A 20,878-nucleotide genomic window follows, 5' to 3' on the forward strand; every position below is an offset into this window, starting at 1 on the left:
TCTGATGCCATCTTTTCTTCCTTTCCTCTGAATCTCAGACGATTTAAACTTTCAGGTCCTGACCACCAAGTCTCCTGAACCCTTCCTAGATATATTCATGGTTAGGGTCACTGATTAAAATCTCTGGATTTTGTATGGGAAGAAAAATAACTTTATTGTGGGCCTAATGTGTTTTTTGGACTTCCAGAAGACTTATAAAGTGGGTGATTATGATGTAATCACTCTCTCCCACTTCCACCCTTCTTTCAATGATACTTTGGCCAATGTTAGTATTATTTTTAATGGCTTTTTCCCCTTTAGTGCAGCCAGAAGTTCTGGTAAGACATTTAAAGTCAAGTTGGAATTTATTCTATCTAAATTAAATAGAGAAATTACAGTTTCTAATCTGGTGATGTTTTAAGGTTTTCTAATGGAAAAATTCAAGGCTTTTAAAATAGATATTTACCTCTTCTCATTAACCTGGTATGTGCTTGATATGTAGCCAAGTATTGGAAGTTAGTGTTGAGGTACATCTGAGCTACTGATCCAATAAGCAGGTGAAATAATTACTTACAGTACAGATTTTCAATACTTTCCATTGTCAAGCTGAAATCTAATTGAGCTGCAGTAGAGATATTTTTTTTTCTCATCTGCAGTATGAGTCTTGATTGCAGAGTATCAGTGCAGCATTTTAAGCTTTGCTACAGAAGGCAAAGCAGTTGAAATTCCAACACAAAGCTGACTTTGGCTTGCACTTTTCAGCTGTGTTTCCTGGTTGTCTCATAAGCCAATGAGCTCTGCTCACTAAGGAAACATTCTAAAAAGCATCCTTATGCCTATAGTCTGGAAGCTGTAGTTGCAGATAACAACCATAAGGCTTTGATATAGTACACTGGGCTTGGATTTTAGTGTATCTATTTCATATAGTATGTGTCTTGGAATCGGGGTGACTTCTGAAACACTGGGATTTATTTTTTCTTGTCACTTAGTTTACCATCTTATGAATTTAAAAACAAAGGGGGGAAAAACCTTTAAAAATAATCTTTAAAGAAATAATTGGATTTCAGCTATTCCCAAACAGCATTCTTAGACTTTTGAATAACAGTGAAAAATGCCTACATAATTTGGGATATTACCATATATGGAATACATAATTCAAGGATAGCTTGACATGAATAATATACTGAAAAGTAGGAACAGGAAATTTAAGATTACTATATGATTTCTCTAAATGAATTTATTTCAATTATAAATTTATCATTAACCTGACAAGTTTTTGTATGATAGGGTTCTGTATTATGGCTAAATATTTATTAACTTTTTCTAGATAATGCTATTTTAAATAAAATTTTCTTTTAACAATGGTTGTCCCTGCTTCTTCCTATTCCTTTTACAGGTTCAAATTATCAAACGCAGATTTTCTTTTCATTATTGAAGCATTCTGGTTGATCATCCCTTCATCCCTAAGCACCCTCAGTCTAACTTGCTAGTTTCAGAACCATGGCAACAGAAGAAAAGAAACCAGAAGCAGAAGCCACAAAAACACAGTCTGCACCTTCCTCATCAACCAATCAGAGCAAGGTGTGTTTTTAATCGATCTCATATACTATTAGGTGAGATTAAACATGTAAAGACTTATTTTGAAGTAAGACTAATCCAAAGGTGGGTATGTTAGCTAACCTCAATTGATTGCTAGATTTTCAGTGTATTTTTTACACTCAAAAATCTGGTTAATCCTATGAATCAGGGTTTGCTTTATGGTTTTGTTGATTCTGTAGGCAGTGATGAGAAAAAAGTTAAACTTAAAAATATGTCATGTATACATTTTTTTTTTCCTCTCAGAGAACAGGTTATTAAATAAACATTTACCAGCACACTGAGTTGATCTTTTGGTCACTTAGTATATTGTAGAAAATTATTGTTTATTTTTTTCACTTAAGTAAAATGCTGTTGATGATACTTTTGTACCCATTCTGACTTTGTAAGGATCATGGTTGACCATGATCACTTTCTGATGTTTAATTTTGTTCTTTCTAGCCTGCACCTGTAAAGCCAAATTACGCATTAAAGTTCACACTAGCAGGACACACTAAAGCTGTATCTTCGGTAAAGTTTAGTCCAAATGGAGAATGGTTAGCAAGTTCTTGTAAGTATAATCCCAGTATCTAATTTGGTTATTGAGAAAATTGAGGCTGGGGTTTCAGTCTTTGAGATACTGCTGATTTAGCAACTCTCATATTAAATTATGTTGTTCTTGTCAGATTGTTGACAATCCGAGTTGAAGAGATTTCAGGTTTCAGGTTACTTTAGTCTATATCTAAATAGGAACTCTGGAGAATCCACTTTGTTCTGAGAAAACTCACTCCCCTTTTGGCTAGCTCCAGTTATATATAAAATATAAATTGAGCTCTTATCTCCACTTCTGTCCTATGGAACCAACAAGACGTTTAATTTCTATTTTATATGATAATCTGTAAACTATCTTAGCATGTTGTGTTTGGAGCTTTTCGGGGATCTTACAGTCAATATAGTCCAAGCCCCTCATTTTACAGATGAGGAACCTTAGCTCCACAAGAGTAAGTGACTTATACAGGTTTATAGCTAATGGCACAATTGTGCATCATTCCCCAAGACTTAAGTTGAACGTTTTTCATTGCTCCATTCCAACATTTCAGTTGCTCCAGTGACATAATTTTAAGGTGCCTTTTAAAAAATGTGTCCAAATTTGGATAGAGAGCTTCAGATAGTCATGTTATGTTTTACTGTGGTCTTTTCCTTTGTTCTAATAGAAGCATAATGTCCAGGCTAAGGTGACATTCTTCTGCTAAAGTTAGACCCAGGTAATGCTTCAGTGTATGGAGATGACTGGGTTCTTGAAAATCATTAGTAGAGCACTCACTGCAGCAGAACTGATCCAGTTAGTTGGGAAGACTTTAAATATAGATCTTAAGGCCCTAAATGAGAATCAATATAGCTAAGGTCAGAAGGCTGACTACCATTTAGACCATAGCAAATCGTGAGTACCATCTGCTAAAGCAAAAAATGATTTCTATTTGTATCGATTAGGATGCCCAGATCAATGAAATTTTTGATCCCCAAAGTAAGATGAAATTAATCTTTTTCAGCTGCTGTATTATACTGCCTCATATAAATCTGAGTCTCCTAAAAACTCTGAGATCTTTTATGTGAACTATTATATAGCCATATTTTCATCCTTTACTTTTGTAGTTTTATTTTTTTTTCACCCAAGTATACAACTAATTCCAAATAAACTTAAACTTAATAGATTTGGCTAATTGTTCTGCCTTGTCAGATTTTTTTGTATCCTGTGTCTTTGCCCTTGTCAGGCTTTTGTCATCTTCGTTCATTGATGAAAATTGATTAAAATTTTGAACAGTGCACTGGGGAATTCCATTTAGACATCTCCCTTCAGATTAGTTTAACTTAGTAGTAACACACTTTCAAATCTAGTTAACATGGATCCTGTTTTTAGAGTACCCCTAAAAAAAATTAGTCACCACATTAGATCTTAGTTATATAAGATTGGAGACAGACATTTAAATCTTATTTATTTCATACTTTGAGTGTGAAATGAAGAATTACTGTTCATACCCAATCTGTAGTCTGAAAACTATCAGGGACAGTTCTACCTTAAGAGGTATGTATTGTGAACTTACACTGAGAAATGTTATAGTTTTCCTTTTAATCTTGGTACTTCAGGTGCAATTAGAAAAAGTCTCCTCACTGTTTGCCATTAATATAATAAAGGGATAAATATAGTGACAAAGCAAATTCTTTGCTGTAGTCAGGACACCTTTTATCCTACTTCAATGTAGACTCTTCACCAGAAGCTGGAGGTATGGAGATTACCTCACAAGGTAGCTCTTAGCATCAAGTGAAACCATATGAAAGCCAAAGTTATTATCTATCTCTAATAGACTAACAATAAATATTTTTGTCTTTTAGCTGCAGATAAGCTCATTAAAATTTGGGGAGCATATGATGGAAAATTTGAGAAAACAATATCTGGGCACAAACTGGTAGGCTTTTTTTTTTTTCCCAAAAAAAATAGCTTTTTCGAATTTATAAAATATAAGTTGATGTATTATAGTAGAATTTGTAGTATAGTATAGTACTTGTAGCATAGTATAGTATAGTAGATTTGAGGAGATAAGAGCATTTTAAAGCTTAAAAGGGTGGTCTGTTGGCTTCAGATTTAGGAGTGAACTAAATTTAAAGCTTTGCTATATTTTTGTCTGTCATTTTTTGCAGCTGTTAGGTCATTTCATGAATATTTCACCAGCATTTGCTAACTTTCAACAAAGCAGCTAAATTTGATGTCTTAGTACTTCATATTTCTAAGAATATAACACTTCTTATGTATTAATACATTAGCTAATCCTTTTCTGGCAATTAAGTGACTAGTGATTATTTATGTATTTACCTAATTGATATCTCTTGCCTTTCTTACTTGGATATTAATCTGCTTTTTCCTTTCCTTTTTTTAAAGGGAATTTCAGATGTTGCCTGGTCATCAGATTCTAATCTTCTTGTGTCTGCTTCGGATGATAAAACTCTTAAGATATGGGATGTTAGTTCTGTAAGTAGCGAGTTAGATTCTACATAAACCCTTTCCCTTTCCCCTCAGGTATTTGTTGAGTTTCTATAATTGAAAGGTAGACAAGAGATTTAATATTTTTAAGCATTATATTTTAGGGCAGATCTCTTTCCCCTTTCTGGGTAAATAAAAAATGAAGTACTTCCTTTTTTTATTGTAGTAAGTTTATTTTTAATACACATTGCTTTATGAATCATGTTGGGAGAGAAAAATCAGCAAGAGGGAAAAACCATGGGAGAGATATAAAAAAAAAAAAAAAACAACCCAGAAAAAAAAAGTGAACATAGCATGTGTTGACTTACATTTGGTGTGATTTACATTTAGATCTTTTTCTGGATACAGATGACATTTTCTGTCCAAAGTCTTTGGATCACTGAACTGCTGAGAAGAACCAAGTCTTTCATAATTGATCACCACACATTCTTGCTGTTATTGTGTACAGTTTTTTTCTGGTTCTGCTTGTTTAGCTCATCATCATTCATGTAAATCTTTCCAGGCCTTTTTATAATCAACTTGTTCATCATTTTTTATAGAACAATACTATTCCATTACTTTCATGTTCCACGGCTTGTTCAGCCATTCCCCAGTTGATGGTCATCCAATCCTTTTCCAATTCTTTACTACCACAGAAAGAGTTGTTACAGACATAAAATGAAGTGTACACAAAGGGACCTTAGGTCCACTGGCTCAGCTCTGTGATGCTGTATAATCTGTAGGATGAAGTATGAAGTTGAAAGAGATTCTAGATTCTAAGTTTAATTTGAATAATGTTTTTTTTTTTTTTTTTTAGGTAAATGCTAATATTTTAGGAAAAAATAACTTGAATTAATTAATGCTTTTATTTTTAGGGAAAGTGTCTAAAAACGCTGAAGGGTCACAGTAATTATGTCTTTTGCTGCAACTTCAATCCCCAATCCAACCTCATCGTTTCAGGATCTGTAAGTTTTTAATTGTGGCATATAGATTGTATATGAACATGTATAATCAAGGGAATAGGCCGTTTTCTGTCATAAAACTTAGTTTTTAATCATTTTGGGGGAATAAAATGGGCATCATTATTGTCTTTTGCTGTCCAAAGCATAAAAGAAGTTGCCATTATTGTAGAAATTTCTATCTTGACTGTTTAAAGTTTGCTTTTCTTCTTTAGTTTGATGAAAGCGTAAGGATATGGGATGTAAAAACAGGAAAGTGCCTCAAGACATTACCTGCTCATTCTGACCCCGTTTCAGCTGTAAGTCCTCTTATATACACTTCAACTTTCATTTATGACAGTACATCATGGCACAAAAAGCAGGAAGACCTGGATTCAAGTCTTATGTCTTCTATATCATATTGCCTATGTAACCCTAGACAGAATAATTTACCTACCACTCAATGTCCTAATGTTCTTAAGACTACAAGTTACAGGTTACTAGTTTACATTGGCAAGAAGGAGTTTCTTCATTGAGAATTCCCTATGTGAATGAAATTATAAGTTTGATTTTTAAAAATGAGAAAAATCCATAATTTATGGACTTAATTAAGTCTTTTTTATTTACTTGAAGATAAAGCCAGAGTCAGCTAGATAGTCCAGTGGATAGAGCACAAGAAGATTCATTCTCATAATTTCAAATCTAGCCTCAGACACTTATCAACAGTGTGATTCTGGGCAGGTCACTTATTCCTGTTTGTCTCAATTTCCTCATCTGTAAAATGAGCTGGAGAAAAGAAATGGTAGGTCACAGTAGTATATTTGACAGCAAAACTCCAAATACAGCCATAAAGAGCCAGATACAACTGAAAAATAGCTATACAACTACATCAACAATAAAAACCCACGAAACTAAGAACTAAGCATTAAATCACATAATTAAAATTTATTTATATGAATATTGATCAGTTTTTTTATGCCTTGATTTGCCCATCTATAAAATAAGAACAAGGGGAAACCCATTCATAGCATTTGGAGAAAGTGAAATAATGATAAAGGTAGGAAAGCATCTAGACTACAAGGGATTCCTATCCTTGCTTGTGTCACAGATCCTTTTGACAATCTGATGAGAAACCTACAGATCTATTTTTCAAAAATTCCTAAATATGTAAAGCAAATAAGATCACAAGGAAATTATTATATTCAGTTATCAAAAATTTTTTTTAGAAAAGTTCACAGATTAGATTAAGAACCTCTTCCTCTAAGTAGTAAATTTTTAAAGTGCTTGACAAATAGAATAGAGTGGAGCCAGTGTTGCTAGGGTGATGTGGAAAGGACTTCAGAGAACATATGTAGAATTTCATCTAAGCTTGTAAATTTCATAGACATAATAGGAAAAGGATATGATTAGAGCATGGTATTGGGAATAATGGCCACTTTGGGTGGGATGCATAGACCAACCAGAGGTTAAGTAACTTGCCCACACTCACATATCTACTAAAGAGTTTTAGCATTGCTCTTTGAACAAAGAGATATGCGATATTGATATCTTACATGAGGCCTACTTATCTTTGACAAAGGACAAGGTTTTAATTTTCAAATTTCCAATTTTAATTTCCAAAGAGAAGTGCAGATTAATTTCAGTGCTTTAAATGGAGAGACTGAAACTAAAATAAGCATTCTATTCATATTCCAAGTTGAGAGGGTAATTCAGACCCAATCTGGTGGTCCTTTGGACATACTTATTCTAATGTAAATAGCACTCCCCTAGGAAAATATGGAATGGGAGGGTGATGTAATAGAGTTATTTGCATACATATCTGTCTTCCCTGGCAGATGATAAAAGTTAGGACTACCTTTAGATTTTCTCAATAAATATTTACTGAATCCTAGACTAAATTAGGTGTGCCAATAAATGAATACCAATAAATTAAGTATACCAAATACATTTGTCTATGTATACTATCTTCCTGAAACATAATGGGCATACTATCTCTGAGGAAAAAACTTAAATTCTACTAGAAGCAGCATGTTTCTTTTTCTTTTTTAAAAATTTTTTTATTAAAGCTTTTTATTTACAAAGCATATGCATGGGTAATTTTTCCAACACTGACCCTAGTATAACTTTTTGTTGCAAATTTTCCCCTTCTTCCCTCCATCCCGTCCCCTAGATGGCAGGTAGTCCAATAACATGTTAAATATGTTGAAATACATGTTAGATCCAATATATGTATACATATTTATACAGTTACCCTTGTTGTGCAAGAAAAATCAGATCAAGAAGGCAGAAAAAGGAAAACTGAGAAAGAAAACAAAACGCAAGCAAATAACATAAGCATCATATTTCAAAGTTATACAAAAACTTTTAGGAGGACAAGAGTGTGTGTGTGTATATATATATATATATATATATATATATATATATATATATATAACTGCAGTAGCTAGGTGATGCAGTGGATAGAGTACTGGGCATGAAGTCTTGAATTCAAGTTCAGCCTTAGACATTTACTAGTTATGTGAGTATAGATAAGTCACTTAATCTGTGCTTGTTTCAGTTTCCTGAACCGCAAAATGGGTATCATAAAAGCATCAACCTAAGATTATTAAGGATCAAATAAAATAAAATAATATTTCATATTTCAAGAGTGCTTAACTAATATCTAGCACATGGGTACTATATAAAATGCTAGCAGCTGCTGCTTTTATTACTACCACTGCAGTTATTATTAGAAAAAGCTTCATGTAAGAGATGGCACCTGAATTATATTTTGAGGGAATTTGTAGATTTTTCAACTTAAAGAGGGAAAGAATACATTTTCATGCATGGGGAACCTATTTATGCAAAGGCACAGAGAAGGGAGATGATGGTCTAAGTGGGAGTGAGAGTAATATGAAATAAGTTTTGAAAGGCAGCTGAAAGCTAAATTATAGAGAGCTTTAAAATACTAAGCTGAGGATTTTGTATTTTATTTTAGAGGAAATAGAGGGCCATTGGAGGCTTGGAATGAGGAAGATAGGGCCAGTTTTCTTATCAATATTAGCTTGTAACTTTTTGGAAGATAAATAAAGAGAGTAGAAAGAGAAAGATGATTTAGGCTTTTAAGTTGTTCAAGTGATGCCATGAACTAGAGTTTTGAGTCTAGAAGATGGGATGATGGATATAGCATTTAGAGTTAGGGTCAAAGGACTTGGCAGTTGAATAAATATAAGGACTGAGAAAGAGTAGAGATTTGAAAATGACTAAGACTCTAAATCTTAGTAACTAGAAAGATGGTAATGTTAAGACAAAAAAGTAAGCTTGGAAGAAGTTGGATTTGGGGGGTGAATGGGTATTGGGTTCGGGTTGGGGCTAACAGGTTAGGTTTTGGCCATGATTTTGTCTTTTATGGGATTTCTAGCTGAAAATGTCTTTTAGGGAGTTGGTTATGTGATAGAGTTCAGAAGATGAAAACTAGATATATAAATGTGGAAATAATCTATCTAAAGGTGATGGTTGATTTCATGGTAGGTGATAAGATTTAACAAGTGAGTGAAGGGAAAGAACATTGTGGGATATCCTTAGAGGACATGAAGAGAAGCATGATTTATTTGAGAAGACTGGAAAAGAACAGCTTAGAAGGAGAACCAAAAATTGAGAGAGAAAAATGTCTTGAAAGCTCACAGAGGAAAAAACATCTGAGGATTCCGGAGTGGTTGTTTTGACAGCATTATTCAACAGTGTCTGGAACTGTAGAAAAATTGGGAAGGTTGGGTAATTAGTAATAGTTATTGGATTCAGCAGTTCATGTAAGTTCATGGAGAATCATATAGTAAACTAAGTCATAAATCCAGGATTTCTATTTTTAAAATTATTACCTGAATTGTAGTTCTAATGTCAATTTGTACAGCAGCTGAGATATCTGAAAGTTAAAACTTTTAAGAATATTTTGTTATAGACTATAAATGGATGGATTTAAAAAAAAAAAAAGTGTTTGCTTTATCTCTTGTTCATTTTTAGGTTCATTTTAATCGTGATGGATCCTTGATAGTATCAAGTAGTTATGATGGTCTCTGGTAAGTATAAACTTTGTTTTAGTCTCTGACTTAATACGATTTCTTTGCATATATCAGAGTGATAATTATAATGTCATTGAAAAACACAGGTCTGACAAAAGGTAGCATGATTCAACAGAAAGAATATTGGATTTGGAATTATTAGATGTTGGTGTTTGAGTCTTGATCTCTGCTGCTACTATTTATGTGACCCTGAGCTAGTTATTTACTTCCTTGACTCTCAGCTTTCTCCTCCATAAGAGAAAAATTGCATTATACCTCTAAGGGCTCTTTAAAGTCTAAATCCATGATCTAAAATTGTAAGACTGATAAATGAGATTTAAAATATTCCCCCAGTAACCAAACATTAGAGGATAAAAGTATTTAAAGGTGAAAATGTAAGCTATTAACAAAAAAATTATTCACATTCTTTAGTAAACAGTGAAAAGCAAATCAAGACAATTTTAAGATCTCCTAACATCTACTAGATTCACAAAAAATAACAAAAGTGAAATTCATTTTATGACAACAGGTGTTCACATTAGTAGGGCTTTTGAATAATGCAAACATTAAATACAAATTACAATGAATATTCCAACATATCAATTCTGTTGTCTAAGACTTCATCCTTAAACTCTTATAAATTAAAATTGGCTAAGACAATAAACAGAACAACAGTTAATGTGGAGTCACACTAATCTTGGATTTGTGAATTGGTCCAAACAGGAAAATAATTTGCAATCATATGAGAAAGAGACTTAATGGGTCCTATCTTTTGTCCCAAAGGACCTAGTATTGAGCAGGTACTCTATGAAGGCACATAATAGAAACTTTTTAATAAAATATTTGTGGTATTGTTTTTGTTAGCAAGAAACTGGAAAGAAAATAAACTAGGGTTGGCTGCACAAATTGTGATATGTGAAAATAATACCATAAACAATGAAAAATGAGTTCAGGGAAACAAGAACACTAGTACAATGTGATGCAAAGTAAAGAAAAAAGAAACAAGAAAATATTTTATAAAATGGCTACAATATTGAAACAATATTAAACAAGTCAAGCAGAGTGTTGATGAATAGGCTTGAGGAACATTCCTTCCAGCTGGGGGGCTATAGATGATAATGCAGAATTCATTGCCAGACAGGATTTTGGCATTAGTTAACTTGGACTTAAATGTTTTTCCTTTTGCTGGGGGGAATTAGGTTGGTGTATTGATTAGTGCTGGACTTGTAGTCAGATAAATCTAAGTTCAAATTCACCTTCAGACACAAGCAATGTGAATGTGATCGGAGCAACTTAATGAAAGTTAGTCTCATTGTTAAATGGTAATAAATAATAACAAAAAGAATAAAATGGGGATAATAGCACTTACCACCAAAGTTGGTTGTGAGAATAAAATGAAATCTTTGTAAAGCTCTTTGAAAATCTTAAATTGCTTTCAAAATGCTAGCTATTATTGTTTTAATAAGGTTCAATTGCAGGAAGGTAGAGAGTTAAGAGAAATTGACAAGTGTATAAAGAAAAGGCAACATTTTTTTGTAAAAATATTCACAGTTGCACTTTGTATAAAGGCAGAAAAATAAAATCATTCTGTTCAGTCATCAAGAATGTCTTGACTACATTAGATTGGGTTATAAAAAAATTTAAGAGCAATTTTAAAAATAAAGCATTTGAAGAACTAAGAACGATTTTTGGGAGATCAGTCAGGACATATATTTATTAAGTAATTGTCAAAGCCAAATGTGGTATTTGATTACTTGTTTTTTAAAATAGTTATTTAATGCATCAAAAACTAAAATAATTTAGGGATGGATTTTTATTATTTTGGCTTATAATTTAATCCTTAAAATATAAAGACTTAATTTTTTTAATATTGTATTAACTTACTTTTTTTTCCCCCTCAAAAGTCGAATCTGGGATACAGCATCAGGTCAATGTTTAAAAACACTTATTGGTAAGTAAACAGTTTACTTTTTTTTGTATGTAATGATTCATGATTCCCTGAGAAATTTTTTCTTCTACTCCTTTATATTTCTCTTCTAAAGAATGAGGTTAGTTAAAAGAAATCTTATGATAATAACCATTCTTGATTTGGTGGCTTGAAATGCAAATAAAGAGCTTGGTTTTGACTTCTTTTAGCCCTTTCTAACTTCTTTCATTTACATTTCTTGGGGCTGGTTTTGATGTATCTCTCTCCTACATCACATCAGATTTGAGATTGGTGTATTTTTGGTGTTTTCCCATTATTTTTCCCATTCTTTTCCCCAGGAGTTAGTTGGATCTTTAAGTTACACAAAAGAAAATTCATTTTTATTTCAAATTACCTCGGTTTCTTGCTGTATCACCTGAGAAAATTCTCGTTAATTTCTCCCCCCAACAATCATCGTTCTGAACACTGTATCTTTAACATAGCTTATAGTTGATCAAATGATATTGATATGTACATGCTCTGCTAGACTCAGGGAATATAAAGGGGAAGAAGTCTTGGTTCTAGCTCTCTAGGACTCAACATGAGTATAGAATTTCTCCCTCAGAATTTTCCCCTTTCTCTGATCTTGAAGTGATATTTTAATAATTCTGTTTATGAAAATGGCATCCCATTTCTCTTTTGAGAGGCAATTTTTATTCTTCACTTTTTTTTCCCTAATAGATTAGTGTATTTTCTGAGATCACTAGCAATAATCTCCAGTTCAAACATAATGGTCTCTTCTCACATTTCTCCTCTGTTATTTCTTATTGCTGCTTACCTATCATTGTTGTCTTTGTTCTTCTCTTTTCCTCTTCCCATACCATTAATTTTTACTAGTTCCTGGGGTTATTGTAACATTGTTTATTTTCTGATATATATAACTTTCTATGTCTCAGGCCTGACTTCCCTTTCCCTTTCTTTATGGAAGACCTTTATATTTGTGTAAAAATTTCTTTTGAAAAACAGAAATACACATTTGAAATTGAGCAAAATATCCTTTTGAAGTCTCCTCTTTTTTCTCTTCCCAGTTAACAAATCTTGTTTATTTTTTTCCATATTGGACTCTTTATTAAATATTTTAGTCTATTCTTGGCTGTATATCCACTTAGAGTGCTCTGTGTCACTCCCTTAATTTATATTTTCCAATTCTTCTTTGTCCCTATACATATATTAATGTTAATTAATACTTTCTTGTAGTTTCTGTATGGAGAAAAAAACATGCATTGCTGCACCATATTACCTACTGCATACCTACTGCATCCAGGCTTTTGTAGGACTCATTCTGTATTTTTTTCCTCTCCCTATCCCAACTCTATTAAAGTCTTTTGTCAGCTAATATCTTTGATAGTTTGTTAAAAGTTGGGATAAGGGAGAGCCAAAAGAAACTGCCTACTATATAATTTTGTATAGACTTGGCTTCAGGGGATTACTGAAATAAAAGGATTCTGAAAAGCCCTTCTGAACTAGGGTTCAAAGGTCTGGAATGCAGTCTTTCTGTGAATAAACTTGATGATAGAATAAATATAGTCATTCTGAGCCCTATTTCTCTTATGTAGGTAGAAAACAGGGGTGAGGTTCTACCTAACTTTGCTCCAGCTGAAATTCTAAATTCTAGTCCTTGTTTTTTTGATAAATTAATTCATCTTTCTTTTTGTTAATTTTTAACTGTTAACTTTTAGAAAGTTAATTAACCTGCCTTGAAAATTCAAGTGCTGTGCCTTTTGGAAACCTCATGCATCTTGATTTTGAGGATATGGACCAGGGTGTGATGTAGGGAAGTAGAACAGTTTGTATTCTTGTTTTGTAAACCATTGTTATAATGCGAATACGTCTCCAAAGATGTTTTGGAACATACTTTCTTCTGTGGATCTCAGATAATATTGACATACACTTAAAATGTTTCTTAACATCTTAGACTCTTTGGTGAATCTGGTTTCTGTAGCTTAATCCTAGATTTGCTTAGGTTTTAGCAAAGACCTGTTTTAACATTTTTATAATCAAAATTTTGTCTGTCAAAGATTTGCTTTAAATTAAATTTCATTCCTCAAAAACCATTTATTTATTTGCTGTGGCAGTTGGGGTTAAGTGACTTGCTCAGGGTCACGGTTAGGAAGTGTTAAGTGTCTGGAGCCAGATTTGAACTCGGGTCCTCCTGACTTCAGGGCTGGTGCTCTATCCACTGTGCTGCCTAGCTGCCCCTTACATTTCCTTTTTTAAAAAATTATCAAGTGCTTTTTTTTCTCCCTTTTTATCTTTTCCCCTTCCCTTGAAAAACAAAATCTTGGAATAAATAATTATATTTAAACAAACAAATCCCCATGCTGATCATATCTCAGGAAAAAAGATCTTTTTATACATATTAAGCTATCACTTCTTTATCAGGAGGTAGATAGCATTTCTCATCATTCTTCTGAAATTATAATTTATTGTGTTGGTGGTTTGTAAGTCTTTTTAAATTGTTTTTACAGTGTTGATGTTCTACATCTCATTTCATTCTGCATCAGTTCATATAAGTCTTCTTAAATTTCTCTAAAACCTCTTTCATTTCTTACAGCACAATAATATTACACTATACTGACCTACCATATGTTTAGCCATTCAGTTTTTGATGAGTACTCCCTTAATTTCTGTTTCTTTGTCATTAAAAAAGAATTGTTATAAATATTTTTTAATACATAAGACCTTTCCCCATTCTTTGGTTTCTTTGAGGTATAAGCCTTGTAGAAATATTGCTGGATTATTTAGTAACTTTTGAGGTTTAGATCCACATTGCTTTCTGTGATGGTTGTGCTAATTTGCCCTCCACCAATGAGCTGGTTTTGCTACAGTCCCTCCAATATTTATCATTTTAGGCAGTAAGGCACCTACTTGTGAATAGAATGTTGACTTGGTGTCAGGAAGATTTGGGTTTAGATCCAGCCTTTACTTAAATAGCTATATGATTTTGAGCAATTCACCTAACTTTTTTCTTCCATCTATTAAAAATGAGAATGACATCACCTCCCTCATAGGATTGTTATGAGGTTCAAATTAGTCAGTTTAAAATAAAATGCTTTGTAAACCTTTGAGTACTGTATAAGTATTAACTCCTATTATGTTTTTGGTTTTTTGTTAACTTTGCAAATGTGGGTGTGAGATAGAACCTTAGAGTTGCTTTAATTTGCGTTTCTCTAATTTTTTGTGATTTGGAACATTTTTTCACATGACTAAAGATAGCTTGGATTTCTTCACTTGAGAACATTTTTATTATATTGTTTTTATGGAACTATCTCTCATAGGTGAAATAGGCCCTCTTGACAATTGAGTATGGGTTTTAATATGTCATTAAAACCAAGACTAGCTTTTAATCTAAGCTATTTTGTTATTAGATTTGAAAGCTTCTTAAGAATTAGATATCTTATATTTAGTTTTAGTTATAGAAGTTTTACTATAATTGGTATTCGTGCTAAGCAGTATGGGGTGGGGGGGAGCTGCCAAAGAAATGCTTGTGTTTTTTCATTTTAAGTAGAATAATATAGAATAGATTAAATGAACATTTAACAGGGATTATATTTGAATTCTTTACACCTTTTACAATTTATCCCTAATTTTTTGAAGATTGATTGGTCATTTTAACCTACTGGAAAATGAGTTTCAATATTACTTGAGGCTGAGTATATATGGTACACAAATACTCTGGGTATACTTTTTCACTTTTAAAATAGATTGTAAGTAAAAGGGTAAAATTAGTCTTAAATCGTGAGAGTTTGGTTAGGAATCCAGTTTTTGTGAGAAAAAAAACTTAAATGTTTCTGTCCACAGAATTAAAGAATTAATGATATTATGACCTTTGGATCATACAGGAAATTAGGATAATAAATAGCAAGAAAGTCTTGAAGTCAGAAACATTTTTCAAATCTTTTTAAACTGGCGCTGTTTTTCAAGTATTTTGAGTTTATAAGTCAGTGCTTGTATGCTTTTCTCAGGATCATTCCTAGTATCCTAGATTTAGAGGTGGACCTTAAAGAATATTGAGTTTAATAATCTCTATTCCCATTTTACAGTTTTGGAAACTGGTGCTAAGGGTTTCAGTGACTTGCTAGGGTCACATAATAAGGGTCAGAAATGGAATTTGTACTGAGGTCTTCCTTCCTTATCTGTCTATTATCCCCGTACTGCTTTAATCATTCAGTGGTAAAGTGTTCAGTAGACCCAGAATATTTGAGACAAAGATGGAGTAATTCATATGTAATGCCCAATAGGAAAATGATCCACAGAACTTGAGTGAATAGTCATTGACTGTTTTTCCCCAAGCATCAGTTCTTTCCTACCAAGATATAAAAGAGCTTGATCTCTTAATCATAGAGGTTAGGACAGAGCAGAATGCAGGGAGGAGGAAATGAATATTTGAGATAAGCTTCTTATTGGCATTTTAAACTATGGACTTTTGAAGTTAAAAATATTTTTTTAAAAAAAATCTATAAATAGTAATTTGCTCCAAATTTTCAAAAGAATATATAAATAGAAAACTTTAAGACTATTCTTTTTTTTTTTTTTGAACAGAAAAACAGAGTAAGTGGCTTATCTCAGGATTGAAGAAATAACAATTAAATCTAATTTTTTCCCGTTTAAAAAAATTTTTTTTCAGCAAAGTAAATTCAAATTCTCTTTTAAAAAGAGAGCCACAAAGCCATAGTGTTCAATACTGGTAATGGTGTCTTACACAGAATTTCTTGTTGTAATTAGTGGCATAGTTTAATAGAAATTGACTCAAACATTTAAAATGTATTTTAAGATTCTAATTTTTAATACAGATGACGATAATCCTCCTGTGTCTTTTGTGAAATTCTCTCCAAATGGTAAATACATTCTTGCTGCAACTTTGGACAAGTAAGTATTTTATATATTTTTTTCATTTGTAAGAAAATAAATTTACAAAAAGAACTTCATACTGATATTTAGATTTTTACAGGAGTTATAGTAATCAAACATATAAAGGAGAATAAATTATTGTAAAATTGATTATAAGTACTTAAAATCTAGGGTATTAGAGTTAGAACAAACTGTAATTCTAGTATATCTCATTCATTTACATTAGGAAGCCTAATTGGAATAAGGTTTAGTAGACACTACTTTATTCTTTTTTTTTTTTTTTTTTTTTTTTTTTTTTTTTTTTTCTGAGGCAATTGGGATTAAGTGACTTGTCTGGGATCACACAGCCAGGAAAGCATTAAGTGTCTGAGACCAGATTTGAACTCGGGTCATCCTGACTTCAGGGCTGGTGCTCTGTCTATTGTACCATCTAGCTGCCCCACTACTTTAGTCTTTGAAATAGCTTTTAATATTTGTAATTTCTTGATTATATTTGATTGGTAGGATAAGGTAGATTTATAGCAAAATTACATGGATTAAGAGTTAAAAGTTAGCCTACTTCTAAGATAGGAATTTCACCTTGTCCTGCTGCAGGATAGACTTGATTAGGAACTGTGATGTTTGCTATGAAATGTATTCTGGCAACTGGAATTTTTGTCTTCACATTTCTGGAATGATCGAGATTGTGTACTGAATGGTAGTCATGATTGTGGGAAATTATTCCTCATCATATTAGGAGGCTCCTCAGTGCTGAGATTTTTATAAATGTTAAAAGCTAACTAGCTGTGTAAGCCCCCCATAAGCTCAAATATTTTTAATTTGGGGAGCAGGTTTGGAGTACACATTTTGACAGAATGAGTTACATGATTAAAACAGGTTTATAATCTTGATTTGTAATCCTAGATTTCTGTTTATAAAACAAAATGTAAAACTCAAATATAAGTACTCATTTTAGTAGAAAGTCTTCTTTTGAATAGACCAGCACAAAAAGCAAATTAAATTGAACACACTGCCCTGAAATCAAAATTGATTCATTACTTTCTCTTAATCTCTAGCACTCTTAAGCTATGGGACTACAGCAAAGGGAAGGTAAGCATTTGTTTAAATTAGATGAATCATAGAGGCATAATAAAAGTTTCATTCCATCAGATTTCCTACTTTGGGTATTATGTGATAGTACTACCTCAAGATTAAAAGGAAAAATCTTAGTGAGAACTAGGTACTTCATAGAGTTGTCCACATCGTCTAAAAATTTAATTTCACAGATTGAGACTTAAATATAAAAGTTGTGAGAGATAATAAATATCTATATAATAAAATATTTCAAGGATCTATAGTTTCATTTATGTGAGTATCCTTCACCATTATGCATTGGAACCCTTCTGATTTAGATGGTCTTTGATGGTCTGGCTAAGAAATTTGGCATCTTATGGCTAATCAGGTAATGAGCTTGTCCAATTTTAGAATAGCCAATGTGATCCTTAGGTCAGATTATCTATCATCATTCTAATAACCAAAGCCTTGATAACTCGGTATGGCATAATTTTTGAGAACTAAAGGTCCTTTTTTATTTCTGAGGATTTTAGTGGATAATACATCTATTGGTAGTTAAATATATAGTCTCAGGTTTAGGAGTAAATAATAAAAAAGTAGATGCATATCTGTATGCTTGGAAAAGGCATAGATGTTGAAATTTTAGTAGGACTAAGTTACTTGAGTAGCCAATTTGAGCAGGATAAAAGTTTTCATGAAAAATGCTTTAGAAAATGCAGAATTATTTGAATCTGTTCCAGTCATATCAACGTGATGCTGACCAAAGTTTAAATTCTCACAAAGGTAAAGAATTATTCAGCTTTGATTTTTCTGCCTATAGATTCTGTGTGTATCTCTCTTTGTCTCTATCTTTCTCTCTGTCTATTTCTGTCCCCCTCTCCCTCTTTCTCTCCCTCACACACACGTGCAAAACCCCCTATCTGGTCCCTAATAATGAATTCCTTCAATGTAATGCTGTGCAGAAATATAATGGCATATTTAGAGGGCTTTGTGAAACTTAAAGCATTCTTCAAATTCCTGCTGCTCTTATTTTTAAGAAGCCCTTTTGAAGGTGAAGGGTAGGAGATTTATTGGCGTCTCTTTGTTGTATGAAGAGAGATCAGGTATTTGTATCTCCAGCGTTTAGCACAATACCTGCCATGTAGTAGATAAATGTTCATTGACTTTACTAGGTAGTTAATATACTAAAGAAAAAGAGTCCATTAACATGGATGAGACTGCCTGACTTGGAAGGTCAAAGAATCATTAGAGTAAATCAAATGGCCAGATTCTTTTAGACAGATGGAACTACATTGATGAATGATCATTTGCCTTTGTGTTCTGTGTACAGGATTGACTGATTGAAATGAAATTGAGGATAAAATGGTGGATTTATGGAGATTCTGGGATAAATTGCTATTTTTCCCATAAGTCTAAGATAAACCTGAAAATAACTTTCTTTTCTTTCAGTGCCTGAAGACATACACTGGTCACAAAAATGAGAAATACTGCATTTTTGCTAATTTTTCAGTCACTGGTGGAAAGGTATGTTTCATGTGTCTGTTTTTATAGTGTTGGATCTTTGAAGGGTGGTTGAGAGATTAAAACAAGTGATGGTGTTTAAGTTTAGATGACAATTGATACCTTTCTTTCTAAGACATATAACTCAATTTATGTAAAATACCCATTCTATAATAAAGTTACTCATCTAGGAACTGCTGTGTATTTGGTCCCAGGAGACAAAAACAAATGCATAAAAATCTGTGCTTTCAAGGAGCTTACTTTTTAGTGGAGATATGTACACAAATAAGTATATAAAAATGAAAGGGGAACTATTTTCTTCTATGTAAGAATTGAATAATCCAAAAAAAAGCAAATGTATCTAAAGTCTGCCTTGATTATACTCCATAAGCCTGCCACAAGATTGATATTTTCAGACTTGATACACTGCAAAATATATAAATGACTCTTCAACAATGGGCATAATAGACAACTTAAATTTGGAGAAACAACTTCTCTCCTTGATGTTTCTAACCCTACCTCTTATCCCAGTGGATTGTGTCTGGATCAGAAGATAACCTGGTTTACATTTGGAATCTTCAGACAAAAGAGATCGTACAGAAATTACAAGGCCATACAGGTGAGATGAAGGTTTTCTAAATTATCAAATTTGTATTTATTTTGTTTTGAACTATGTGACATCTGTGCACCCACTTTGTAAACACAGTGCTGGTGCTTCTTGTCCATGGATTGTTTCCCTTTTGATCTTTCTGCATCATTGAAGGCATAAAACGAGCAGTGTTTTCTCTCTGGCTTTGACCAGGCCATGTACAGTGTTCTCAGTTTGTGTGTGTGTGTATATAAACTCTTAATGAAAATTGTCTCTTCATCTCTTGAATCTCTTAATATATTACTCCCTTCACATACAGGTCTAGTTCTTAGATGTCTTGCTTAATTCCTGATTTGTCTGAGTACAATACTTCCTTCTCCATCAAATGTTTTTCTCTGTCATCTTTCTATAAAGTCTGGTTCTGCTTCCACAAATAACATTTTCTGACCACTGTAGTCCATGTCAATTTCTTCTTTTAATTCCTATATACTTTGTTATTATCTCACAGTTATGTACCCAGTTCTTTTCAGTATATCCCTATTAAAACTGTTTGCTCTATGACTTACCATGTCTAATTTGTATTTTACTGCTCATAGTACAAGATTGGCCATAAAAGTACCTACCTGCTTACTCAGTTAATTGACAGGCAAGTCCACAAAACAAGTTTAGGATTCAGGTTCAGGACTTGGAAAGCTTGCAACTTTTATCTTTGATATTCTCTTAGTCCTTAGTCATCTGACTGTTATATTTAAGTTTTTGATACTTTGTTCCTTTAGGCCATCATACTTCATGCTCTTTATATACAGAAGCCTTGTAGCTGATTGCTTTTCTCATGTCTCGAGTACTCACTCATATGATTTGTTCATTTCTTATATTTATGGAGAGATTGGAACAAAAGGGTTTACATTACTTGAAATAGATCTTGACATATTATAAGCACAGAAAAATAAAAAGCTAAACTCCTAAAATTTTTTGTTTTTAAGCTCTTTGATTTGGCTGAAAAAATTGCTAGTTTCTAAGATCAAAATGAATATATGTCATTTTGTCTACTTTTAATTCTACTTAAAACATAAGGCTAGGATAGTATTAGGTTCAACTGACTGCTTATGTCTTTTCCTTTCTCTTCTCCTCTCTCCTCCCCCTCCAGTCTTCTTTCAAAAATCAGTTAATTTCATTAGAGCCAAAAGTACCAGAAATGTGAGCATCAACTTTTAAAGTGTATCCTTTGGTTATAAGGGAGAATGGAACAAGAGTATAGAACAAAGAATGCAGGATCCACTTCAATCTCTAGGAGACAACTTAAGAGTCAAGTCTGTTGATTGAGGACCATACATGAATAGCTTGCACACAATGGAGTTGTCTTTTTTTTTTCCA

At 32.6% G+C, this 20,878-nt stretch overlaps 1 protein-coding gene across 6 annotated transcripts in view; it reads left to right on the forward strand.

Moving 5' to 3' along the window:
• Nucleotides 1-20,878, forward strand: part of WDR5 (WD repeat domain 5) — a 90,120-nt gene that overhangs the window by 41,201 nt on the left and 28,041 nt on the right. For 5 of the 6 annotated variants that reach the window (XM_031949448.1, XM_031949452.1, XM_031949449.1 and 2 more), the window contains 12 exons: nucleotides 1,376-1,560; nucleotides 2,017-2,125; nucleotides 3,946-4,019; nucleotides 4,490-4,579; nucleotides 5,446-5,535; nucleotides 5,745-5,828; nucleotides 9,508-9,563; nucleotides 11,450-11,496; nucleotides 16,305-16,380; nucleotides 17,418-17,451; nucleotides 18,865-18,939; nucleotides 19,447-19,534. In XM_031949448.1, coding sequence (XP_031805308.1) covers nucleotides 1,480-1,560; nucleotides 2,017-2,125; nucleotides 3,946-4,019; nucleotides 4,490-4,579; nucleotides 5,446-5,535; nucleotides 5,745-5,828; nucleotides 9,508-9,563; nucleotides 11,450-11,496; nucleotides 16,305-16,380; nucleotides 17,418-17,451; nucleotides 18,865-18,939; nucleotides 19,447-19,534 — 904 coding nt within the window. In that variant the 5' untranslated portion in view covers nucleotides 1,376-1,479. Of the gene's footprint in view, nucleotides 1-1,375; nucleotides 1,561-2,016; nucleotides 2,126-3,945; nucleotides 4,020-4,489; nucleotides 4,580-5,445; nucleotides 5,536-5,744; nucleotides 5,829-9,507; nucleotides 9,564-11,449; nucleotides 11,497-16,304; nucleotides 16,381-17,417; nucleotides 17,452-18,864; nucleotides 18,940-19,446; nucleotides 19,535-20,651; nucleotides 20,862-20,878 lie in introns of those variants that run through there. The other variant, XM_031949453.1, reaches the window with a different exon arrangement.

This window comes from Sarcophilus harrisii, chromosome 2, assembly GCF_902635505.1.
Source record: "Sarcophilus harrisii chromosome 2, mSarHar1.11, whole genome shotgun sequence".
Taxonomy (NCBI): domain Eukaryota; kingdom Metazoa; phylum Chordata; class Mammalia; order Dasyuromorphia; family Dasyuridae; genus Sarcophilus; species Sarcophilus harrisii.